The sequence below is a fragment of the Nyctereutes procyonoides genome, unplaced genomic scaffold (assembly GCF_905146905.1).
Source record: "Nyctereutes procyonoides isolate TBG_1078 unplaced genomic scaffold, NYPRO_anot_genome, whole genome shotgun sequence".
NCBI classification, from domain to species: Eukaryota; Metazoa; Chordata; class Mammalia; order Carnivora; family Canidae; genus Nyctereutes; species Nyctereutes procyonoides.
Genome location: NW_026575128.1, coordinates 23,627,902 through 23,649,509, shown reverse-complemented (window position 1 = coordinate 23,649,509; position 21,608 = coordinate 23,627,902). Strand labels below are relative to the sequence as shown.

The 21,608-nt window shown below is 34.5% G+C and overlaps 1 protein-coding gene across 2 annotated transcripts in view; it reads left to right on the top strand.

Annotated features, from left to right (window-relative positions):
- PPFIA2 (PTPRF interacting protein alpha 2) overlaps positions 1–21,608 on the top strand; it is a 465,700-nt gene that overhangs the window by 387,615 nt on the left and 56,477 nt on the right. For both annotated transcript variants that reach the window (XM_055341560.1, XM_055341561.1), the window contains exons 16-20: positions 1,775–2,012; positions 5,583–5,612; positions 8,720–8,850; positions 10,555–10,709; positions 20,182–20,275. In XM_055341560.1, coding sequence (XP_055197535.1) covers positions 1,775–2,012; positions 5,583–5,612; positions 8,720–8,850; positions 10,555–10,709; positions 20,182–20,275 — 648 coding nt within the window. The remainder of the gene's footprint in view (positions 1–1,774; positions 2,013–5,582; positions 5,613–8,719; positions 8,851–10,554; positions 10,710–20,181; positions 20,276–21,608) is intronic.

The window sequence follows — 21,608 nt, the reverse complement described above, 5'->3', positions numbered from 1 at the left end:
ATTACCCAAATTCCATTGTTTACATTACAGTTAACTCTTGATGGTGTACATACTGCGGGTGTGGAAAATGCATGACAAGATTCCAACATTATGGTGTCATACAGAGCATTTTCACTGCCATAAAAACCGTCTGTGCTCTGCATATTCATCCCTTCCCCCGCCCTGATCACTGACAACTACTGATCTTTTTACTGTACCCATAGCTTTGCCTTTCCTAGAGTATCTTAGACCTGGAATCATACAGTAGGTGGCCTGTTTAAATCGGCTTCTTTTGCTTAGTCTTATGCATTTAATGTTTTTCCATCTCTTTTCATGGCTTGATAGCTCAATTCTTTTTAGCCCTGAATAATATTCCATTGTCGGTATAAACCACAGTTTATCCCTTCACCTACTAAAGGAGGTCTTGATTGCTCTCACTTTTTGTCATTTATGTATAAAATTGCTATAAACATCTGTATGCTGCTTTTTGTGTGGATATAAGTTTTCAGCTCCTTTAGGTAAATACCAAGGAACATAATTACTGAATGATATGGTAAGAGTATATTTAGTTTTATAAGAAACTACAAGACTGGTTTCCAAAGTGAATATGCAGAAAGAAAACTTTGCCATGATCATAACCTTAGAATTAAGGACTATATATCATAGGAGATCACAATAAGCCATTTGTGGTTAAGAGGAAACTAAGAGGAGGTTACTAATCTCTATTTCTTAAATCACTACTGGTACATAGTTTCATTATAACAATATACAAAATGTGTATACACTCAACTTAAATAAGATATTATTAAAAAAATAACATATTATTGCAACCCAACTGAAGCTCTTTGTTCTTTGCATCTTTGTAATAGCTAATTTATATATATTCTTGAAGCATCTCCTTTTTTTTTTTTTAAGAAAGCAGTTCTTTTTTTTTTTTAATTTTTATTTATTTATGATAGTCACAGAGAGAGAGAGAGAGGCAGAGACACAGGCAGAGGGAGAAGCAGGCTCCATGCACCGGGAGCCTGATGTGGGATTTGATCCCAGGTCTCCAGGATCGCGCCCTGGGCCAAAGGCAGGCGCCAAACCGCTGCGCCACCCAGGGATCCCTTGAAGCATCTCCTTAAAGAAGAGTAATTAGTGCTTTGTCGTCTCAAAAGGATTAATAGCAACAGTTAAAACAATTTATTTAATTATGTATACATGTGTCTATCTACCTATGGATAGATCATCTCCATAGTATTACATTGCCTGCTGCTTATTTTTTAGATGACTTGACTAAGTAGGTAGCGTTAAAAAAAAGTCTCAAAGTTTTATTTGACCAAATGATAATTATGAATGAACATTCATTGAAGGTTCTGTCAACTGTACTTTTTCATCAGGTAGGAGGTAAGATTCGAAATCTTTGTTGGGACCTGAGTTTCTAAAATTTTCATTCAATGACACCTCATTTCAGCTGTAAGATTAGGATGAGAAAAAAAAAGGATTAGCAGCAGAAATTATCTAGGCAGGCAAGGTTTTAAAAGGGTTAGCAGGTGGGGAAAAAAAAAAGTTTTAGCAAGAGGTAGTACAGAAAGAGAGTTAAACTGAAAGTGGGGAGTAATTGTACATCATTTGAAAAAACAAAGGATTTTCTAAATTTCACCCAGAAAGTCTCCAGAATTTATTGAAAGTTATACTGCCTTCAAGAAAAGGATGTAAAATGTTCACAGGGTTATTTATTCATTTATTTATGTGAATTCCAATTACCATTTTAGCAGCATAAAATGGATCCAAATTAAGCTGTATCTTTCAGGCTAATTCAGGAAGAAAAAGAATCTACGGAGTTACGTGCTGAAGAAATTGAGAATAGAGTGGCTAGTGTGAGCCTGGAAGGCCTGAATTTAGCAAGGGTCCACCCAGGTACCACCATCACTGCCTCGGTTACAGCTTCTTCGCTGGCCAGTTCATCTCCTCCGAGTGGACACTCAACGCCAAAGCTCACCCCTCGGAGTCCTGCCAGGGAAATGGATCGGATGGGAGTCATGACACTGGTATGATGATGTGCACAGAGAATATTTGCTCCCATTAGGTTTAATGGTTCATTAGCTGATACTTACTGGGTGTTTATTCTAAGGACCTTCTTTGGTTTTTATTGTTTTTTCTTTTTTTTTCACAGCATCCGTGTGTGGTAGGTGCAACTATTAATCCCATTATGAGATGAGCAAATGTAGCCTACAAAGGTGTCCTTTTCTAAGGTCACATGATAAGTAAATAGAAGAGCAGCAATCTAAATATCACATAAGAATGTCTTAAACTATTAAGTAAATTTTTACTGATGATATCTTGATGAAATAAATTGTGACTGGGTATTTTATTTTTAATGCAATAAATCACAAAAAATAGTATATTTGGTTCAATAGAACAACATGTAATGTTAACATTTTAAAATATAGATAATATAATTTTAATAAGAAAAACCATCAAAAATAATAGTACAATTTCCTAATTTTGTTTTAGAATTTCATGTCAACATGTTTACCCTTCTTTATTCTTTAATTCTTTATGTCATTTATTTTTATATTTGGGATTAAAAGTTGGAAACCTAAATTAGGAGGTACCCTGAACCTGAGAGAAAATAAGAGTGCCCTTTGCTAGAAATAATATAGAGAAACCTTTAGAAAAAATGATGGGAATGACTACTAAATGGTATAATGTTTAGTCACTTAATTCTGATGATAACATCCGAAAGTCTGAGGGTATCACTGCAACAATGAGTAGAGGTATCTAGGATCTGAGAGCATGAGTAAATAGCTCATGTTCAACACAGTAAGTGGAACCAGATATTTCTTCAGATTTACTGACACAAAAGCATATACTATTCTGTCCCTTTTTTTGTAATTACCTGGGTATATATTTAAATGACAGTAATGAAGACTTAAATATTCTGAACTATTTTTGGAGGCAAAATTCTATTTTTATAGTGAATATTAAAACTATACTATTAAAACAATAAAATTTTAACTAAAAATGAGTTTGAAGATAGAAATTAAAAACAAATCAACAAAATAAGTTTATATACTGTAAGACTATATAACAAATAGAGGAGAAATTAATGATACTACGGAAGAATATGAAGTGTATATAGTGTTCCTAAATATAGTCAAAAGGCTGTGAAGCTACTATAAATAGTGTCACAATATCTATATCTGTGTTTTTCTGTATGTATGTAAAACATCTGAACAAAAAATTCATTTTCTAAATGATATCTTATATAAATATGTTGCAATAATGTGTATTTTAGCTAATAAATTGTAAAAATCATTTTCATTGTAATTGACTTATATAAATGCAAATATATGCACATATTTATAAAGACATTTTATTTTTTTAAAAGATTTTATTTATTTATTCATGAGAGACACAGAGAGAGAGGCAGAGACACAGGCAGAGGGAGAAGCAGGCTCCATGCAGGGAGCCCGATGTGGAACTCGATCCCAGGTCTCCAGGATCATGCCCTGGGCCGAAGGCAGGCACTAAACCGCTGAGCCACCTGGACTGCCCAAGACATTTTATATGTATATAAAATACTCTCACTTCTAGGGAAAAAGTACCTTATGAATTCTTTTTTAATTTTATTTTCACAAAATTTGTTAGGTATGTAAATTAAATATGTTTTTTCTTCAGTTTTAAAATTGAGAATTGAAACAGAAAACTATTTTTATGGTGTGGCAGCATTTTTCATATTTAAACTCTTTATGATTATGGACTTCCATACAATAAAGTCAACTTATATAAAAGAGAAATGACAAAATTAAAAAAAAGGAAACATTTACCTTCTTAAGTCACTGAATCCTCTATTCTGTGCTCATTTCCAGACTTGATATTAAAATATTTTTAAAATAGACATAATAGACAATGCCCAGTCAGGAGAAAGGACATCTAATCAGAACTGACCCCACCTAGACAGACACAGCACCATCTTATAGCCAATGTACTAAGATGTACGCAGTATACTGAGCTACATTATAATTTCCTTATTATAGAAATCTAGGAACCATCGATCTGACTTTATTAACTAAACAGGGTTTTGTCTCTGGCTTAGTTTCTGTTGATATTTGCTACATGTATTGATGACTTGCTTATTATCAAAGCTACAGTAAGAATCTTGTTGCACAGGCAATTAATTTAGTCAGCATTCAAGGCAAGGAAGCTTTGATTATTTCTGTCCTGCTGTTCTTCCTTATATTTTTGCAACATAGTGTTTTGCTCTTTTAAAAGTATTTTCATAAACATTAGTATCATAACCCTTAATAGTGTTATTATTTTATACTAGTAAAATAATGTATTTCTAATCATTTAGACATGATGTTTGTATATATATATGAAAAAGATGACACAGCTTTCAAGCATTTTTGAACAGTTAGTCATAAATAAATTAGTGGTAAATGAAGATTATTGTATTGTAATTAGAGTACTTAAACATATTTAAAGCATTTCCTGAGGGTAAAAAAAAGTACTTAAAATGCCCCATATCTCAGAAAAACAAGAAATGAAATCCAGGAAGTCCTTATCACATAATAAAACTTTATCATTAAATTCACCACTGCTGCAGTGAAAGACAAGCAGATTTTCTTTTACCTGGAGAAAATATTGGTGGGCATAATTTTGTTGGATGTAATCTGTGTTTGCATATTCAGAGAAAAATGAAAAATTTTAGGGACAGAAAAGCAGAGACTGAAAAGATATTATATTCCTTCATATTGTGTTTGTTTATATGTTTTGCAAGAATTGTTATTTGTCCTGATTATAGAATGTGCTTTTATTTACTTTCACTTCACCACAAATCTGTAAGCATAAAGAACAAACTACCAATATCTAGTTAGAATATCGAGTGGAATAAATCAACCAATTGTTCAATAACATAAAAAACATATAAATGTAAATGTAACTAAAATGGAATAAAATTATTTTACTTACACAAGCAAAATTAACAAAGGTAATATGTAAATAAGGTTCATCTGAAATCAGAAAGAATTAACTTTTTAAAAAATTCTGTAAAAGCACATTGACAAGAAAACAGCAGCCTTAAAAACATGTTATACTGAAGCCAGAGCTTTTGGCATTTGGGAATGAGAGATTTGTTAGGATGCCAGGAAATTAGAGATATGTGAGGAACAGCATCAAGGACCAAGACTCTGCATAGATAGGGCAAAAGAGAATGTTTATAAACTCCATATATGGGCATCGGTTCTTCATTCATGTATAATCTCCTTCATTCCCACTTATGTTTTCTTGGGAGGATATAATCCCATATTTATTTCTGGCTAGATCACCCCATATATGCTTCATATTCCCTGGGGTTCCAAGTCTCAGATATCATGCACATATGCTTGACCTCATCATGTAGACATGCTCCCCACCCATTCCATCTAAGAAGTTCCCTCTCTGCAGTCACTCTCAGGAGGGTTCCTTTTATAGGGGTTAAGGACATTTATTTAGAAAACAGTGGGATGAAAAAACAAAGCAGTCAAGTTATAGAATACTATTTAAATTTTAACATGGTCAAATGGTACTCATTAATTAGTTCTGTTTTATGTTGCTTTTATTACTGCCAATCACAGCCAAGTGATCTAAGGAAACATCGGAGAAAGGTACTGTAAATATCTTTTATATGATTACTAGTTGAATATTGTTTTTTCTATGAAAACTTTAAAATGATATTCCCTTTAGTTGAACTATTTTATTAACCTTAAAAATATTAAAAGTGTTTAAGTATTATCGAACTGTATAAATATGATTATAAGAGCAAATACCTCAAAATAAAATTGTTTATGCTTTCTAGAGCAAGGATTAGATTATTTGGTGGAAATATCCTAGAATTAGATTGTTTATTGTCAATGTTAGAGCAGTGTTGCTTATTTTTAAATGTAGGCTTTCGGAATTCAGGTATGTGAGACCAACAGAAGTGAAGACCACTGCCAATGAAAAGATAACTTGTTACAATTCCCAAGAGGAGGGGGCATGCCATGCTATGCAGAGGCAAAGGGAGGTACCAGCGTAGGTCCTCCTGAGGAAAAAAGAGCTAGAAGAGAGGATGAGTAGAAGTTTCATTGTGGTTTCTGTTGGAAAGGCAAGGCAGGGTGAGCAGGCTTAGGATTGACTAGTTTTAGTCATGTCGGGAGGCTGTAGGTAGAGAGGCCATCTCTGGTTGTCTGCTTCCTGGCCTGGGATGGTTAAGGCAGAGGAATATTACCTCCTGAAGCATAACAGCCATAGAGAATATGACTTGGTGTACGGGTCCAGACTGATTGATGTGCACATGCAAGGCACACTCCAGGGAAGTAGTTTGCTATCTCTAGCAATTAGCTGGCCCTGGGAGGAGCATTCTGTTCTGGATCTGCAAGGCACCAGATGCCAGAGCATCAAGAGTACAGAAATTTAAAAATATAATTAATACACTGCTTTCCTGTTTGGTGTGACATAAGTAGAATAAATATTGGAAATGAGAAACAAAATTGACTCCAGTTCTGATTCACAATATGATATCTTGTTAGATAATTGAGAACAGCAGAGCTCAGACTCATGGAATATCAGATGGGAAAGATTTCAGAGATTCAACCCACTATCCAGTGCATAGATCTATTTTTTAGCATCATCAAGATGTGATAGTCAGACTATGTCCAGACACGTCAGGAACCAGGAAACTATTTGTTTTTCTTTTGTCTTTTTTAAATTAAAGAAATCTATATTATAGTTGTGTGGCTTAGATTGATGGAATTTTTTTCTTGAGTTATCATCTATCTTCCTAGAGCATCGTCTCCTTGATACCACCAGTTGGTTCTCAACTGTCAAATTTACCCTGCATAAAGTTCTTATTATTTGTCTCTTTGACTTCCTCTACCACTTGAAACAATTATATTGGGAATATAGAAAGACCTGAGTAGATGATGAATGAAAAAGAAGTTTAGTGGATATAAGAAAAAAAAGTTAAAAAGGAAGGTCCCATACAGAAATGTAGGCTCAGGGAATTCAGAAGAAATGGTTGTTAAGAAAGGTAGGCCATGGAAAGAAGACCACAAACTAAAAATTGTTGTATATCAGGCTAAGGAGTTACTTGGTATGATTCGATTCCACTTGCCTTCAAAAGAACACATTAAGATAAGTATTATCGCATACATTTTATTGATGAGGAAATTTTGTCCTAGAGAAGGTAAGCAATTAGCCCATGTCATTTAACAAATAAGAGAAACCAGAATTGAAATCCTTTTTCCTCTACTTTATTTATACAGTGTAAGCTCTAAGCATGATTCAGACAGTTTGTGTATGATGTTTTTAAAATCTGGTATTTGGGAAGTTGGTTTAGTTTGGCAGTGTGGAGAGAATAAGGCATTGTAGGTGTTGCCGGGGAAAAAATCTGGAAGCAGAAAGGTCAGGCTTAGCGGAAATAATCGTAGGAAACAATTATGGCTAAATCCTGGGACTGTGAAGACATAAGCACATATTAGGAAGACTTCGGAAATACATTTTATGAATTTAGATGAGTTGTGGGTTTAGAAAGAGTATTCCATAGTATTAACATCAGGCTGAAAGTAGTTCTTGAAAACAGATTCTTCTGGTGGCACTATGCTCATTGAAATGGAAGAGGAAATCCTATAAACGTGCCTACATAAACTCTTACAAGCTATCCAGGCTTGGATGACAAAAGCCCAGTAAAACAATTTCATTAACTTTCTCCAGTGCATGAAGTCTTCATCGTATATCATGTATAAACACATTTATGCGGAAGAGCTTAACACAGAAACAAAGCAAGACATTATGTGGCCATACGATGAGAACACAGCTGTAAAGTTTTTGCTATAGCCGTATCGCTAACTTTTTTGTCCCCAGAACTTCCAGAACTGTATCTTCTAACCTGCTTTCCTCAATCCTTCTCTCTATGTGTATGTATTTTAATGCAGTAATGCCATAAAAAAAATGCAGGGTTATTGTAAAAAAAATACCTCTTTACAATCAACTCGATTGTTGAAAAGTCTTACTGTAATACAGTTTTAGATGTCTCTTTCTGACAAAATCTATAGTATCCTGAATTGTTCTGGATTCTGGACTAAATTCTTTAAAGAAATCCTTCCCTTCCCATGAGAGATAGTGAAATGAAACAATTTGTAAGAATTATATTCTTACCTTTTGTAATCCTTACTTAAGACAGATTTTTTTTTCAAATAAACTGCCACTCATTTTTTTATGCATCTGGAACACATTGCATTAGCCTGATTTAATGCAGTTTATCTGGTAAATTTGTATTTTTGCCACCTTCTCATCTCACTTCAAAATCTACTTAAGATATCCATGTAATGGTAACCTGACTTTGCATGCTTTTTTTTTTTAGTGAATTAGCTCAAATTCAGTAACTTTTTGTAAAGCATTTACATTCCTGATATATTGAAATGGATTCCAGGATAGGTTTTCATAGTCCCTGGGTATTGATCTATAGTGTTTATTTACTCTGAAATATGTTTTTGTGCAATGTGTCTTTGTTTTTTTTTTTTTTCTGTCTAGAGTGTCTTCACATTTAAACAGTTATGAAACCTACACTCTTCACTAATGTGATTTAGATGTGTAAGACCAATCTGTACCAAGTTTTTGGTTTTGGTTTTGTATTATAATTACCCATATAGCCTTGTTTAACGATTCTCCATTTTCACCAGTTTCACTTGAGATCTAGAAAGAGTTCATCTGATTGTATTGTTTTTGCTTCTAGATTGCGGTGGTGGAAGAAGATGGTCGGGAGGATAAAGCAACAATTAAATGTGAAACTTCTCCTCCCCCTACCCCTAGAGCCGTCAGGATGACTCACACCCTTCCCTCCTCCTACCACAATGATGCCCGAAGGTATGAATCTCCCAGTACACCGCACAAGGCATGCTCTCCTGAAACCATTCCTCTTTATCTTCAGGGTTGTCAAATAGACTGCTTAAAATTTATATGAGAAATTTGACTTGAGCTCTAACTCAAGAGTATTGCCCAATAGAGTATTGCCCAGCTCCCTCTGCCCAGCTCCCTCTGCCTAACATCAGTTGTGAAAAAATAGTTTGCATTCTGAGATCAAATTTTTAGTTTAATCAATTTAGTGGATATTTCCTATTCAAGTCAGGCTAATGGAAGGACTTATTAGGAAGAATAACAAAAAGTGTAAGGGATTCTAGGAAAGGACTATAAATTTGGTTTAGGGGTAAGAATAATTGAGGTCTGAAGAGTCCATAATTGCATTTCATTTGCTTTTACAAGACAGGTATGTATACCATCCTCCAGATGCTGGTGCTGCCAGCTGTAACAGCTACTCAGGCAGAAAGTTTTTAGGGAAAAAAAAAGTGTATTTGCCAAAATATTAAAAGAAAAGGTAAGGGAAAATACTCATTTTTCATAATAACTCATCCTGTGGTCCTTTCTGTCTGCCTACAAAATCACAAGCAGATCTCTATAATTATTAATAGTATAAAGAAATCTAAGTGTGCCTTTCGCATCTTAAATATATGGTCTTTTACAGTCTTATCAATTGCAGCATCTCTAGACACGTAATTGATATAAGTGAACATGACTCAGCATTAATATTTTATGTAAGAATCTATCTTCTAAATAGTATGTGTTTTATAGCAAATATATCTGAAAATAGAGCTTTCTGTGCTGGCAGGCATTTTTTTTCTTTCTGTCTTATTTATTTTTAATTTCTAATGTGGAAAAAAAAACAGTCATTCCAGTTTCAAAATATATGCTTTCACCCTCCAAGAGAAGAGTGAATTATATTTTAATATGTGAAAGCTATCGGTTTGGAGGTTTAGAGTTTAGAGAATGTGAACTCTTTAATTAGGATAAATAAGTCAAGCAATTCATCATGGTGTTGTCAAATTAACAGCTGTGGGATAGATAGCAATATATGTTGAACCTCTTCTATTAATACATTGTCGGCCACATCGACTAGAAATGGAACCCCAAGTAACTGCTTGGTTTCATTTCAGTTTATCATGTATCTAACAGAATACCTGAGAGCTATAAGAAAAAAACATGAAGTGATCACGAGAGTATAAGATAATTTGCTTTTAATTCCTACCTAGATGATTTAAAATTAAATGAATTAGATTCCACAACTGAAAGAAAGACAGGTAGAAGAAAACCCAGTAAAGATGTGGGCTGAAATAGCACCTAAATGTCATTGTTAGTTAAATTTAAATGTCTTGTCAGAGGTCATTATGTTTATGACAAAAAAAAAAAACCAAACAAACCCATAAACTGAGAAGGAAATAGAGAGAGGGTCCCATGCTAAATAACAGAAGGTCATTTAACATCCAATTAAGAATCCAACCTATGTCCATTGATTCATTTGAGGTTGTATGAAAACTAGAGGGAAAAACACTTAGAACAAAAATAATCTTTTCTAGAGAAAATTTGGAGACTCAAGGAAACCAAACTTCAATATGCTTAAGAGCAAATGTGGGAGGAAAGGGAGAAAATAAGTGTTCTTCCGTTTGTCCCTTTATAAAGGAACAAGTCTTGTGTACCTTGTGGGACGAGCAGTCTGCTCTCTTTTGTGTTTTGCAGTAGTTTGTCTGCCTCCCTTGAGCCAGAAAGCCTTGGGCTTGGCAGTGCCAATAGCAGCCAAGACTCTCTTCACAAAGCCCCCAAGAAGAAGGGAATCAAGTCTTCAATAGGACGTCTGTTTGGTAAAAAAGAAAAAGCCCGACTTGGGCAGCTCCGTAAGTGTGCATGTGTTTCACGTTCCACTGCCACTCAATTTGGTCACTTCTGATGGTCCATCTGGTTTTCATTTCATTTCTCATCTTGGCATTTCTTCTTTTTTCTACCTGACAAACTTTCTTTTGCAGTCAGCTCTGTAAATTCAATTTAACCGAATAATGTTTGACAAAACCTACAAGGGAAGAATATTGAAAAACGTACAGTCCTTTAGATTTCCCTGAATAACAATAGCTAGAATTTATTTAATGCTGACTCTGTGATAGACACAAAGTCTTATGAGGCAAGTGTTATTACTGTTATTCTTATTTATTGATGAGTAAACAATGTCTTCATAATTTGCAGAACTGAGAAATTTATTCTAGTGTCAGTGTTTCAGAATCATTTTAAAGCCACTGAGCCTACTGCCACTTAAGGGAGTATATCTATAAAGGCTTTTCTCCTGAAAAAATTGAGATACCTATAAAAAATTCGAAATAATTTTTTTCAGTCAAAATGAAGAATTATGGTGTGCAGGGGAAAAAAAGTACAGGATTTCTTTGGTTAGAGCTAACATGGCTTTCCACAAACAAACTCTACAGTATGTAGGTGGGGAGACAGGATGGAATAGGGCAATAGGGATTGTGTTAGTTAGTTATCGTCAGTCACCAATTGAATAAAAATATAGATAAGTACATTTGAAATGACCCTAGGTAAATATATTCACATATGTACATAGATAGGTGAGGGATGGATGGAGGGATAGATGGATGGATGGACAGACAGTCATATTTATAATTGTCTGAAACAAAAAGCATTTGTAAAACGTATTTCCTAAAATGATGATATATAAACCTGCCTTGTGTGTGTCTTCCTATATATTTATTTTTTTCTTCTGAAATCTTTTTTCATCATATTGGTTATTTGTGATTGCATCTTCTTTTTTCCATCTTTTCCTCTTTAACTTAGAACTATAGTTAAATTATTGGGAAAATATTTAGCTTCTACCTCTAATAGTAAATGCTGAACAGAATGATATGAATTTCTTATACTTTCTTTAGGTTTCCAAATAAAAGAATAATTGCTTAACAAGTAATGCTTCAACTCCCAGCCTTACTGTCCTGTCCTGGCACGAAAAGAATTTCTGAGAATAATATTTGTTTTACAAATGTATTATATTCAAAAATGCCTCTCCCAACTTCCATAATGTAAATACAAAGCATAAGAAGCTGTGGGAAATTGATGTCCAACCAGCTGTGTGATTAAATGTTACTCAGCAGGTGAATTAAATCCTCTTTGAATTTCTGTTTCTCAGGAGACAAACTCCTTAACCTGTAAAAAAATTACTGCATAAGGAAAGAATATAAAAGAGGATTCTTTTTTGAATATCAAGTATACATGCCAAGGCATTGTTTTTTTTTTTATTTGACAGCTGTTTATAATCTTACCAAATTGTCATTTCCAATAAATTACAGTATAATTCACAATAGGACAGTTATTTTAAAATATTTATTTTGCTAATGTAGTAATTTTATTTATTCCCATTTCAATGTAGACGTTCATTTTAGAATCTATAATTTACTTTTCCTTTTTAAAATATGTTTAATTGCCTTTCTCTCATGGATTTTTTTTCTATTTTTATTTTGTATTTAACTTTGATGGGCAGTAACTGAATCAGAAATTTTGCCAACAATATTCTTTAAAAATCAAGGCATCCAAGATATAATTTAAAGTCTGGGAAACTATAGATTCTTCTAGAAACCTTATTACCCATTTTCAGTGACTGTGTGGTTCTATGTCAGAACAGATAAAAAGGGAATCGATGACAATTACTTTCTGATCAACTCCATCCAAGTTGAAAACTAACAATAGTTGTTGGGGATCATGGCATCACCCCAGGAAGAATTCTGAGCTCTGAGCAATTTTGTTTTGCTCTAAAGAACAACAGAGATACAGTATAGACAAAGTCAGAGTCAGCAGCGTGCTAGGGACTACAATACTGATGAGGAGGACAATGATAAAAATCTGTACGTCTGGTGCTATATAGAAACTGTGCTGAAGGTGAATCAAAGCTCCTGGAGAAGCCAAAAATAGAAAATCTTTATTGGAAATAAGAGTTGAGTAAGTAAGAAGAAAATACAGAACAAGTAGGTTGAAAGAAACCATATATTTACCAAAAAAATATGATACATGGTAACACTGGTACTTTGGTTGAGGGATATGGACTCAGGTCTATCTTTGTCTTGGAAAGTGTATTCCTGGTTATAAAGGGAAGACTGAAAACTTATCAAATCCAGGAGCTACTACCTCATCACGCTGATTTATGCATCAGAAGAAACTAAGGAAGCACCTCTCATGGTTATGATTTTAGTATCTTGATCTGGAAAATTCAGACATAGGCACTGGCAATGTTCTATCTTCTACCAATGAGAATAGAAATAGAAAAAAAAAAAAAAAGAAAGATGCCACTGGGAGCAATGGTAGAGTGATGATGGTGTCAGAGAACCAAATTTGAAATTTTGGACCACGTCCTAAGATTCTGAAATCTTAAAGATTTAGCTCATAAGCTCAAAGAAAGAAAAGTAATCGGCATGTAGCTATGCTAGAGGCCTCTAAATGAAATATGGTATGTAGGAAGAAAGCTGTCTAAACAAAACTATGAACATGTTCACTTAGTTCCATCAGAACAAAGGAGAAATTCTTAGTAATTCACAGAGGAGAATATTGGTAAAGGGAGTGTTGTTTGCATTATGTAACAGTCTGAAAAGCTAGGATTATAAGATAAACTTCAGATATGATGGATCAGTCAGTGTGACTGCATTAAAAGCTGCTAACCATGGTGAATCAAACTGAAGATTCAAGTAATCATTTTTTCAAATGTGTTAGTAGCAGAGGCTATATAAACATGGAAACCCCAAAGCACAAAGGAAGCGACACATCAAAAAAACATTTGAACAAAGCTAACAGAAACCAAACAAAATTGGTTTATTCCAGAAGTTTGTTTGTTTATTTATTTATAGAAAATAAGCAAGGAGAGGGGCAAAGGGAAAGAGAGTCTTAAGCCTAACCATCTTCCTTAGATGTTGACTTATCTTTCCCCTACCCCTAATATCCAAGCTTAAGTGAATTGTCCACAATTATTATTTTCACATTCTCATCTGCAGTCACTTTATGACCTACACAGCCTGACTTCCACACAACTACTGCTAAAATTCTAGAAACAATTTTAGTCCTAACCAACATAGAAGATCAGTTAGGACAATGAAGGATAGATGCTATACAAACAGTTCAAGAGGATGGTAACACACTCACAGTAGTATTTATTATGATGTGAACTTAAGGAAGAAACAGGATATCTGAGATAAGAGACCTCTTCCTAAAAACATATTTTGAAAGACTTTGGTGCCAAAGCTGTATGTATAACAAATGATAGATAGGAACAATGTCAGGAAGGCCGCTAGTCCCAAATAAACTGTTGATTGGAAAAACTACCCAGACCAAAAGGCAACTTATAAAATCCTCTTACTATTTTTGTTTAGAAATTCTAAAATTTAAAGAATATGAATAAAAGTAAGGTTTGCCTTATGCAAACAGAATATGCAAATAAGTGGAACTATTCAAAAATTCGTTTTTGCTTTTGCCTGTTAAAGACAAAGATTTTACCCAGAAAAGAAGCATTAACAAAAGGGAATTGAAACCCAGCAGGGTTGAGATTTTGAGGGGAAAGAAGAACACACAGATACTCCAAAATCATTTGTCTTCCTACTTTGAGTGATTAAGCAAGCATATGTTGAGCTACTCTTAAGTGTAGAATACCAACCATGGACTTTAGTACAATGTCTAAAGCATAACTGTTGGCATCAGGAAACTTTCAGTTTAGTAAGATAAAATACATAAACACATGTAACCTTTTATTTTAAACAAAACATAACAAAGCCTTCAGTATGTTCCTGACCCAGAAAAATTTTACGTGCTACATTGTCTGTCCTACCAGGATAACTAGGGACAGGGGTTTTGAACCCTACAATCTAAGATTGTACATCAACTGATGGAATCCTGACTGGCTTGCCTTTTAATTCTTTCTGAAGGCATTAACCTATTTTGAAGCAAAGCAAATTAAACTCTGTTAAAAATAGCCATGTCATATGACACTCGTTTGTTTTTTTTGACAAAGTTACTCAGTTACAGAACAGGAAAGGCAGTGGGTGAGCTGTGACTCATGGAATCCCTGTGGACAAGATGTCAAAATAGGGTCTGGGTGATGGAAAAATTCAGTGGGGCTCATCACTGGTTGAATAATCCTATTATAGTGCTAATGAGTGGAGTGATGCCACCTTGGATCAAGGTTTCTGGTGGCATAATTAGGACTCACTCTGTCTTTGGTCAGTACATCCCCAGTCACTTGACATGAATATTTCAGTAGCACAGGTATCTGATTTATGGATTACTGATGTGAATCAGAAACACAAATGAGAAAAAAATAGAGTTATCCCTAAAAACTATCCCAAAAACTGAGTTATGGACAGTCCAAAATATCTCTCCATATGATCTTTACACATTCTTTGGTTTACTACCTGGGAAACACCGGCTCTCCCAGGTCTTCAGAGAACCCCAGTCATAATAAAGAAACTACAAAAAAAAAAAAAAAAAAAAGAACAGAACACACATGACTATCCTAGCTGATGTTAACACTGAATGAAAAGGATAAAGAAAAGAGGCCATTGACAGATATTGTAAGAGAGGTGACCAGAAATCAAAGACGAAGAGATTTCCAAGAATGGAAAATTGATCCAATAGAACAAATGTGACAAAGCTATGAAAAAAAAAAAAAAAAAACAGTAAAAACAGAAAAATATATTGAATTTGAACAGTGCCCCCATTTTGGATGTATAAAATGCATGTATCATTGAGGAAAAAAAATATGTAAATATATAAAAGCTACTCATGAATTTCCTTCAAATGCACATGAAAAGCAGTATATTTCCAAGCGATTTCTTTGCCTGCTAAATTGCAGTTCTCTTTCCTCTATGGTCATCTGCCAGGTTGCATTACGGTTGCCCAAACTCATTGACTTACTATAATTAGCATAATGAGGAAAATATCTTCATAATGAACAAAACAGCATCGATATCACAGCAAGATGATTTAGCAAAAGCACCTATCTACACATGAAATTTGGATGGCCTGAAATTTTGGGCCTTTGCCCCAAAATTCACATTGTTCTTAGATGCTCTGGAGCCAACAGATACAATATGAGTTCCACAAAGTGTCAATTACAGATGACTCATACTCTGGATAGTGAAAGGGCCTTTCTTTGAAGAAAGCACTAATTGGCTTCAATTATAAGTGCATTTATGCCCTAGTTTATACCCTTTATGAGCCAGGCCCTGTGTCTGGTGCATTTTATCTCACAGATAAAGAGATATAGAGAAATAAGTAACCATTTATCCAAATCCAAGTGAATGCTATGGATCAATACTAAAGAGAGGTCCGATGAAAGAAAAGATGAAGCCAGCACTGGGCAACAGTTTGCAGTCTTAATCTTTCTGGAGCTGTAGCTCCCTTCTTTAATACAAGAGCAGAGCCCTCTGTTGGACAAAGAGGGAGAGAGGTACAGACCTTGCAATGTGGGTTTCAGCTAGAAATTACTACAGATTGTACCTCAAGGGCCAACATCAAATTATTTTGAAAGGAATCTGAGGTCCAAGCTACATAGAGCTATTTGCCCTCACAGCCCAGATGAGAAGATAGCTCCAACCAGCACCATTCATAGATCCAAGTATATGAGGGTCCTTTACTGAATTCCTTGGCTTGGGTCTATGCTTTGCAGTACCTTCCTTGGAATTTTCTATTATCCCTCTCTGGTGCCTAGGAGAGGCTGCGGCTGGCAATGCTCTCTGTACAGGACACTCCTAGCCAAGATTTGGAGCAGTGTGTGTCCAATCACCAGAAGCACTGATTTTTTTTTTTTTAACCTTTCAGACTCTGGGACAAATCAGGGGGGCAGTGCTATCTGGATTTGAGTCCCTGTTTCTCCCCTTCAGAGTATACCCTGACTCTCTTCCCCATGCTTGCAGTCAACCAGATAGATCCCAGGTGCCTAGAGACTCACACCCATGAGGTTGTTCTGGGCCAGTGGCCCAACTCTGGTTCAGGAGGGTGATCTGACAAGTGAATCATTCATTTCCACTGTGTGGAATGATATTGTATGATTTGGGACCACTAGATTATTGTTCAACTAATTTGGAGTTACTCAAAATGTTTATGTAGAAAATGATCTAGTAAAAAAAAAAATACTTGAGTGGGACCCTCACATCCTAGAAGTGGTCCTGTGCCCAACAATTCCAACTCCTCAAAGACCTTGCCAAAGTAAGTGCACTTAGGGCTACCCCGGAGAACTTCAATGAGGCAAGGATTTTGACTTAGGCATTTGCCCGCACAACTACTAGGTGGTCACTGACAAAGTGATAAGCAATTTATTATGTGAGTAATCCATCGAATGGATTCGAATCCATCGAATTTATTATGTGAGTAATCCATTGAATCCATTGAATCCATGTGAATCATGAAATTCACATCTTCAATACCTGAGTACATTATGCCCTGAGAGGGTGGAGAATTAATGATGCTTTCTTCATATTCCTAATGAACCTCTCAGAGAGTGAATAACCCCTAACTTCCACAGGCTAGTGTTTCATATTAGGGGCACTGTTGCCACTTTAAGGACATGGTAAAGGATTTTCTGCACAATATGTATCAGTTGCCCTTTGCAGTCACGTCGACATCTGAAAATATGCCTCCCTCCCCATACCAACATACGCATATATTCATATTCCTTCTGGAGATTGGTACTGTCTCTAGTTTAGAACCATCAGTATATAGAGAGCTTTCCAACAGAAATATAATTCAAGCCACAAATGTGAGTCACATATAATTTTTAATTTTCCAGTTGCTACGTCAAAAAAGTAAAAAGAGACCAGTGAGATAAATTTCAATAATTATTTTATTTAAGTTAATTATATTAGAACATTTCAACATGCAATCAATATAAAATTATTAGACACCTTATATTCTTTTTTTTGCATTATGTGTTCAAAATCATATGTGTGTTTTATACTTGCAACAGACAGGTGGATATTCCTAAAGTCCACACAGCTGGCAGTCTCTTCCCAGAGTTAGATGATCATCCATAGAGTAAGAGTTCATAAGCTGGTTTGGCTGGAACTATTCTTACCAAGAGCTGGAACCTGAACTTTGCTGGATCAGTTCAATGAAAGAAGGTTCTCCTCCAGAAATGTTTTAATTGGTCTAAAAACATGCACATGTTTAGACTTTTGCTTCTGTTTAAGACCATTGTCCTACATGTGATACTTTAAAGTAATTTTATCTCCTATGGCCAGAAGTGTTCTTTTCTATTGGCATTTTGAAACAGATGTAGCTGTAATTCTCTATTAAGTGCTCTGTCCAAAGGATATTAGATTTTGAAGTATTGAAAGTATTTCCAAGCTCCTCATGCTTTTTATTTTTATAGTTTTATTTATGACAAGCAAAATCTAATATCTGCTTTAGATTGACTCACAATATTCTTGTAGAGATTTCTTTATTTCTCTCCCAGAGCTTTCATTTTTTAAAAAAATGTTGTTTTTGTTAATTAAAATGTTGGATTCTTAGAAAAATTTTAAATCATAATTTACATGTTCTTGTTTGCTCAGAAAAAATAAAAACTCTGATTCATACAACCACTTGGTGGTTGAAATGTCTTGTTTATTTAATGGGTCTACTTCATCAATCTCTATGTCCCCATCTGGACTGATCAAGAATTTTGTAATTTTTGAGTGAGTCATTCATTTCTATTTCCATTTCAAGGGAACAATTTTATTGTTATTTCCAGACTGTGAATAGTAATTTATGGATATACAGTAAGGCAAGTACACTGACGAGAGACATAAAATGAAAATATTCACTCACTGTGCATAAATGGAAAATCTCACATTTAAAAATGACCCCCAAGACTCCTTTAGTCAGCTAGTGGATGGTTCTCCTAATGGTACCAACAACGAAATTCTTTCATAATACAAAAAATTATTTAAGTGTTGATTCCACATGTGCATAATTAAATAAAATAAATGTTGGTCCCCAAACTCAAAATTATTGATTAGATCCAGACAGCAATCAATGTGTTTTCAATTAAAGAGGAGGACTTTGTTACAATTTTACAGTTCAGTAACAGAGTTACTAGGCTATGAGATTAACATTTACACCAGTGCTCCAGAATTAATAGCATCATGTATTATAAATTGTTCACTAAATTATGAAAACAATAACAAAATTTGTCATGGTGCCTTAATAAGATCATTTCACTAGAGAAACCATAACCTAGTCCAAGCCCTGCAAATGTGAGGTTGGAAAATTAAAATAACAGAATAGCAAAAATTGTGTTTAATAATTGTATTTATTGATATATTGGTGGTGTGTGTGTGTGTGTGTGTGTGTAGCCTTTGTAAGAGGTAGTATTAGCGTAAATCTTTCTACCTTATCTTGAGCTTATCTTGGACTTTAAATCCCTTCCATTTAAAAAATATGAATACCTTAACCCACTTAAAAATAGTGAACATTTTTTCATTTTACCTTGACTTCATGTTTTTTTACATATAGGAAATAGCAAAGAGAAAACAGAGCCCCGGATTAAGTTCTCATTTTTCAATTGTCACAAGAATCTATGAATTAATTATGTGCTTATGGATCCTGAATGAAATAATTGCATTGTAAAATGTGTAGTTCTGTGTTTGATGCCCAACATACTTTTCTAAAATGACACTACAGTAAATAATCTGTGACTTGCCGAGTAAAAGCAACTCTTCCTAAGATGTATTGAACACATAGTTTTTTCCAGATATAATTATAAAATTTACAAGACAAAAGAAAAGCTCCCAGAACATGTGAAGTTCTGGAAGTAAATCTTACATTAAAGAATATAGAAGTCAGCCAGGTGAGGAAGAGAGGATTCCAGAAGCAAGATAGGAAAAAATCTTTAGAAGTCAGCAAATGCCTCTGCATTCCCTTGACTTGGAATTGACATGCACCTTATTGGGTTCTTTGGGCTGTCATTTATCCCATTATATATAAAATATGGCAAATTTTTCAAATGTTGACAGAAAACTCTCACGCACCATACCCATATTTGCTCTTGTTTTTTTGTAAGAAGAGAAGTGGACAGCCTGCAGACTGTATTTGTCCATGTATTTATGATGTATTATGTTGCTGCTGGGTGCATTTGAGTAGTAGGCTAGTATGTACCCTTTCTTTTCATTCTATCACTCTGCGTTCATTTATGTCCCCATCCCATTTTATGGGCATTGAGTTGGAAATATAAAGACAATCTAAAAAAGCAAAGGAATATCTGATACTGAAGGGTTGAGCAAATAACTTTTAAAGATTTCTCTTCAGCATTGACCCAATGTATGCAACCTAATGCCAATAGTTGCTTCTTCACAGGAGGCTTCATGGAGACAGAAGCTGCAGCTCAGGAGTCCCTGGGGTTAGGCAAACTTGGAACTCAAGCTGAGAAGGACAGAAGACTGAAGAAAAAGTAGGTTTGGAGATTTTCTTCTTCCTTTTTTCTAGCTTTGACTTGCTCTTTATTACTTGTGGGGAACTAAAAAGGCAGTAGTTGGAAACAACAGACTAAGGCCACCATTGTCCTTGTAGTCCTTAAAATGACTTGCTAAACTCAATTATGAAAACAGTAACAAAATTTGTCACTGGTGCCTTAATAAGATCATTTCACTAGAGAAACCATAACCTAGTCCAAGCCCTGGCATTTCCTAATTCTCTTGAGGGGCTGCATGAGATAGGTAGACACGTCTTTGGCCTATAATAGAAATAGATGGTTTCTTCTAAGAGACTGACACATTTATTGCAAAATTCGTAAATATTTAAAATGTTTAAATGTAGCCTCATAAGTAATATAATAATCTATTTGATGTTGAATCCAAGACTGAACTGGTCTGATAAAATGAGAACATATACCATCCAACTTTGTGTTTCCTCTCACAGCAATTAAAGAACCTCCTCTCTACTTGGAGTATTTAAAAGGAGAATATTTCTTTGACTGATTGAACATAAACTTATTTTAGACCCAGAGCAGATTGTTTTGCATCTGTCAGGAAACTGATAGTGTATCTTTTCATTCACATGTAATATGGAACATTTAAATGACTTGCAAAATTGGCAAATTTTGAGTCTCAGCAGCTGTTAGAAAGCTAGTGGGTCCATAAATAACATATTTTTAAAATACAAAGTAGCATTTTCAGTGATGAAATAGTACCTATAGAACATGTTCTCTAAAAGCCAAAGGATTTCTTCTATTCCAGAATCTTTTGGTTGTTTACTCCTTTTCCTCTCCCTCCCCCCTCAGATATGTATTACATCGTGTTTGTAGTCTTCATGTTTACCTTTTTTCCTATGAAATAACATTCATTGCTCTGGTTACCATTATTGTAACAGGTATGCTTATATGGTTATAGTGTTTGGCATAATCAATTGACTTCATATTTTTGCCTTCTCATTTGCTTTATAGATGTTTACTAGTAATGAGAAAATACAGACTTGCAAGTTGTAGAGGAGCTCACTACCCTCATTATTTCATTAATTTTCTACTTATTAAAATTATATATATATGTATAATATATGCATCAAATTTAATAGAAACACTGTGCAGAAATAAAGAAGTGACCTTGAGAGCATTATTTCTTGAATACAACCAAATAGTTGTATTCAATAGTAGTAAATATTTCTTCTTATATTACTGATCATTCAAAAATATAATCAAATATTTTCACAATCTGTTCAAACTCTCTTAATTTTATTTATTAATATCAAGGAATACTTTATTCAATTTTGTGGCTATTTTTTGAGAAAGA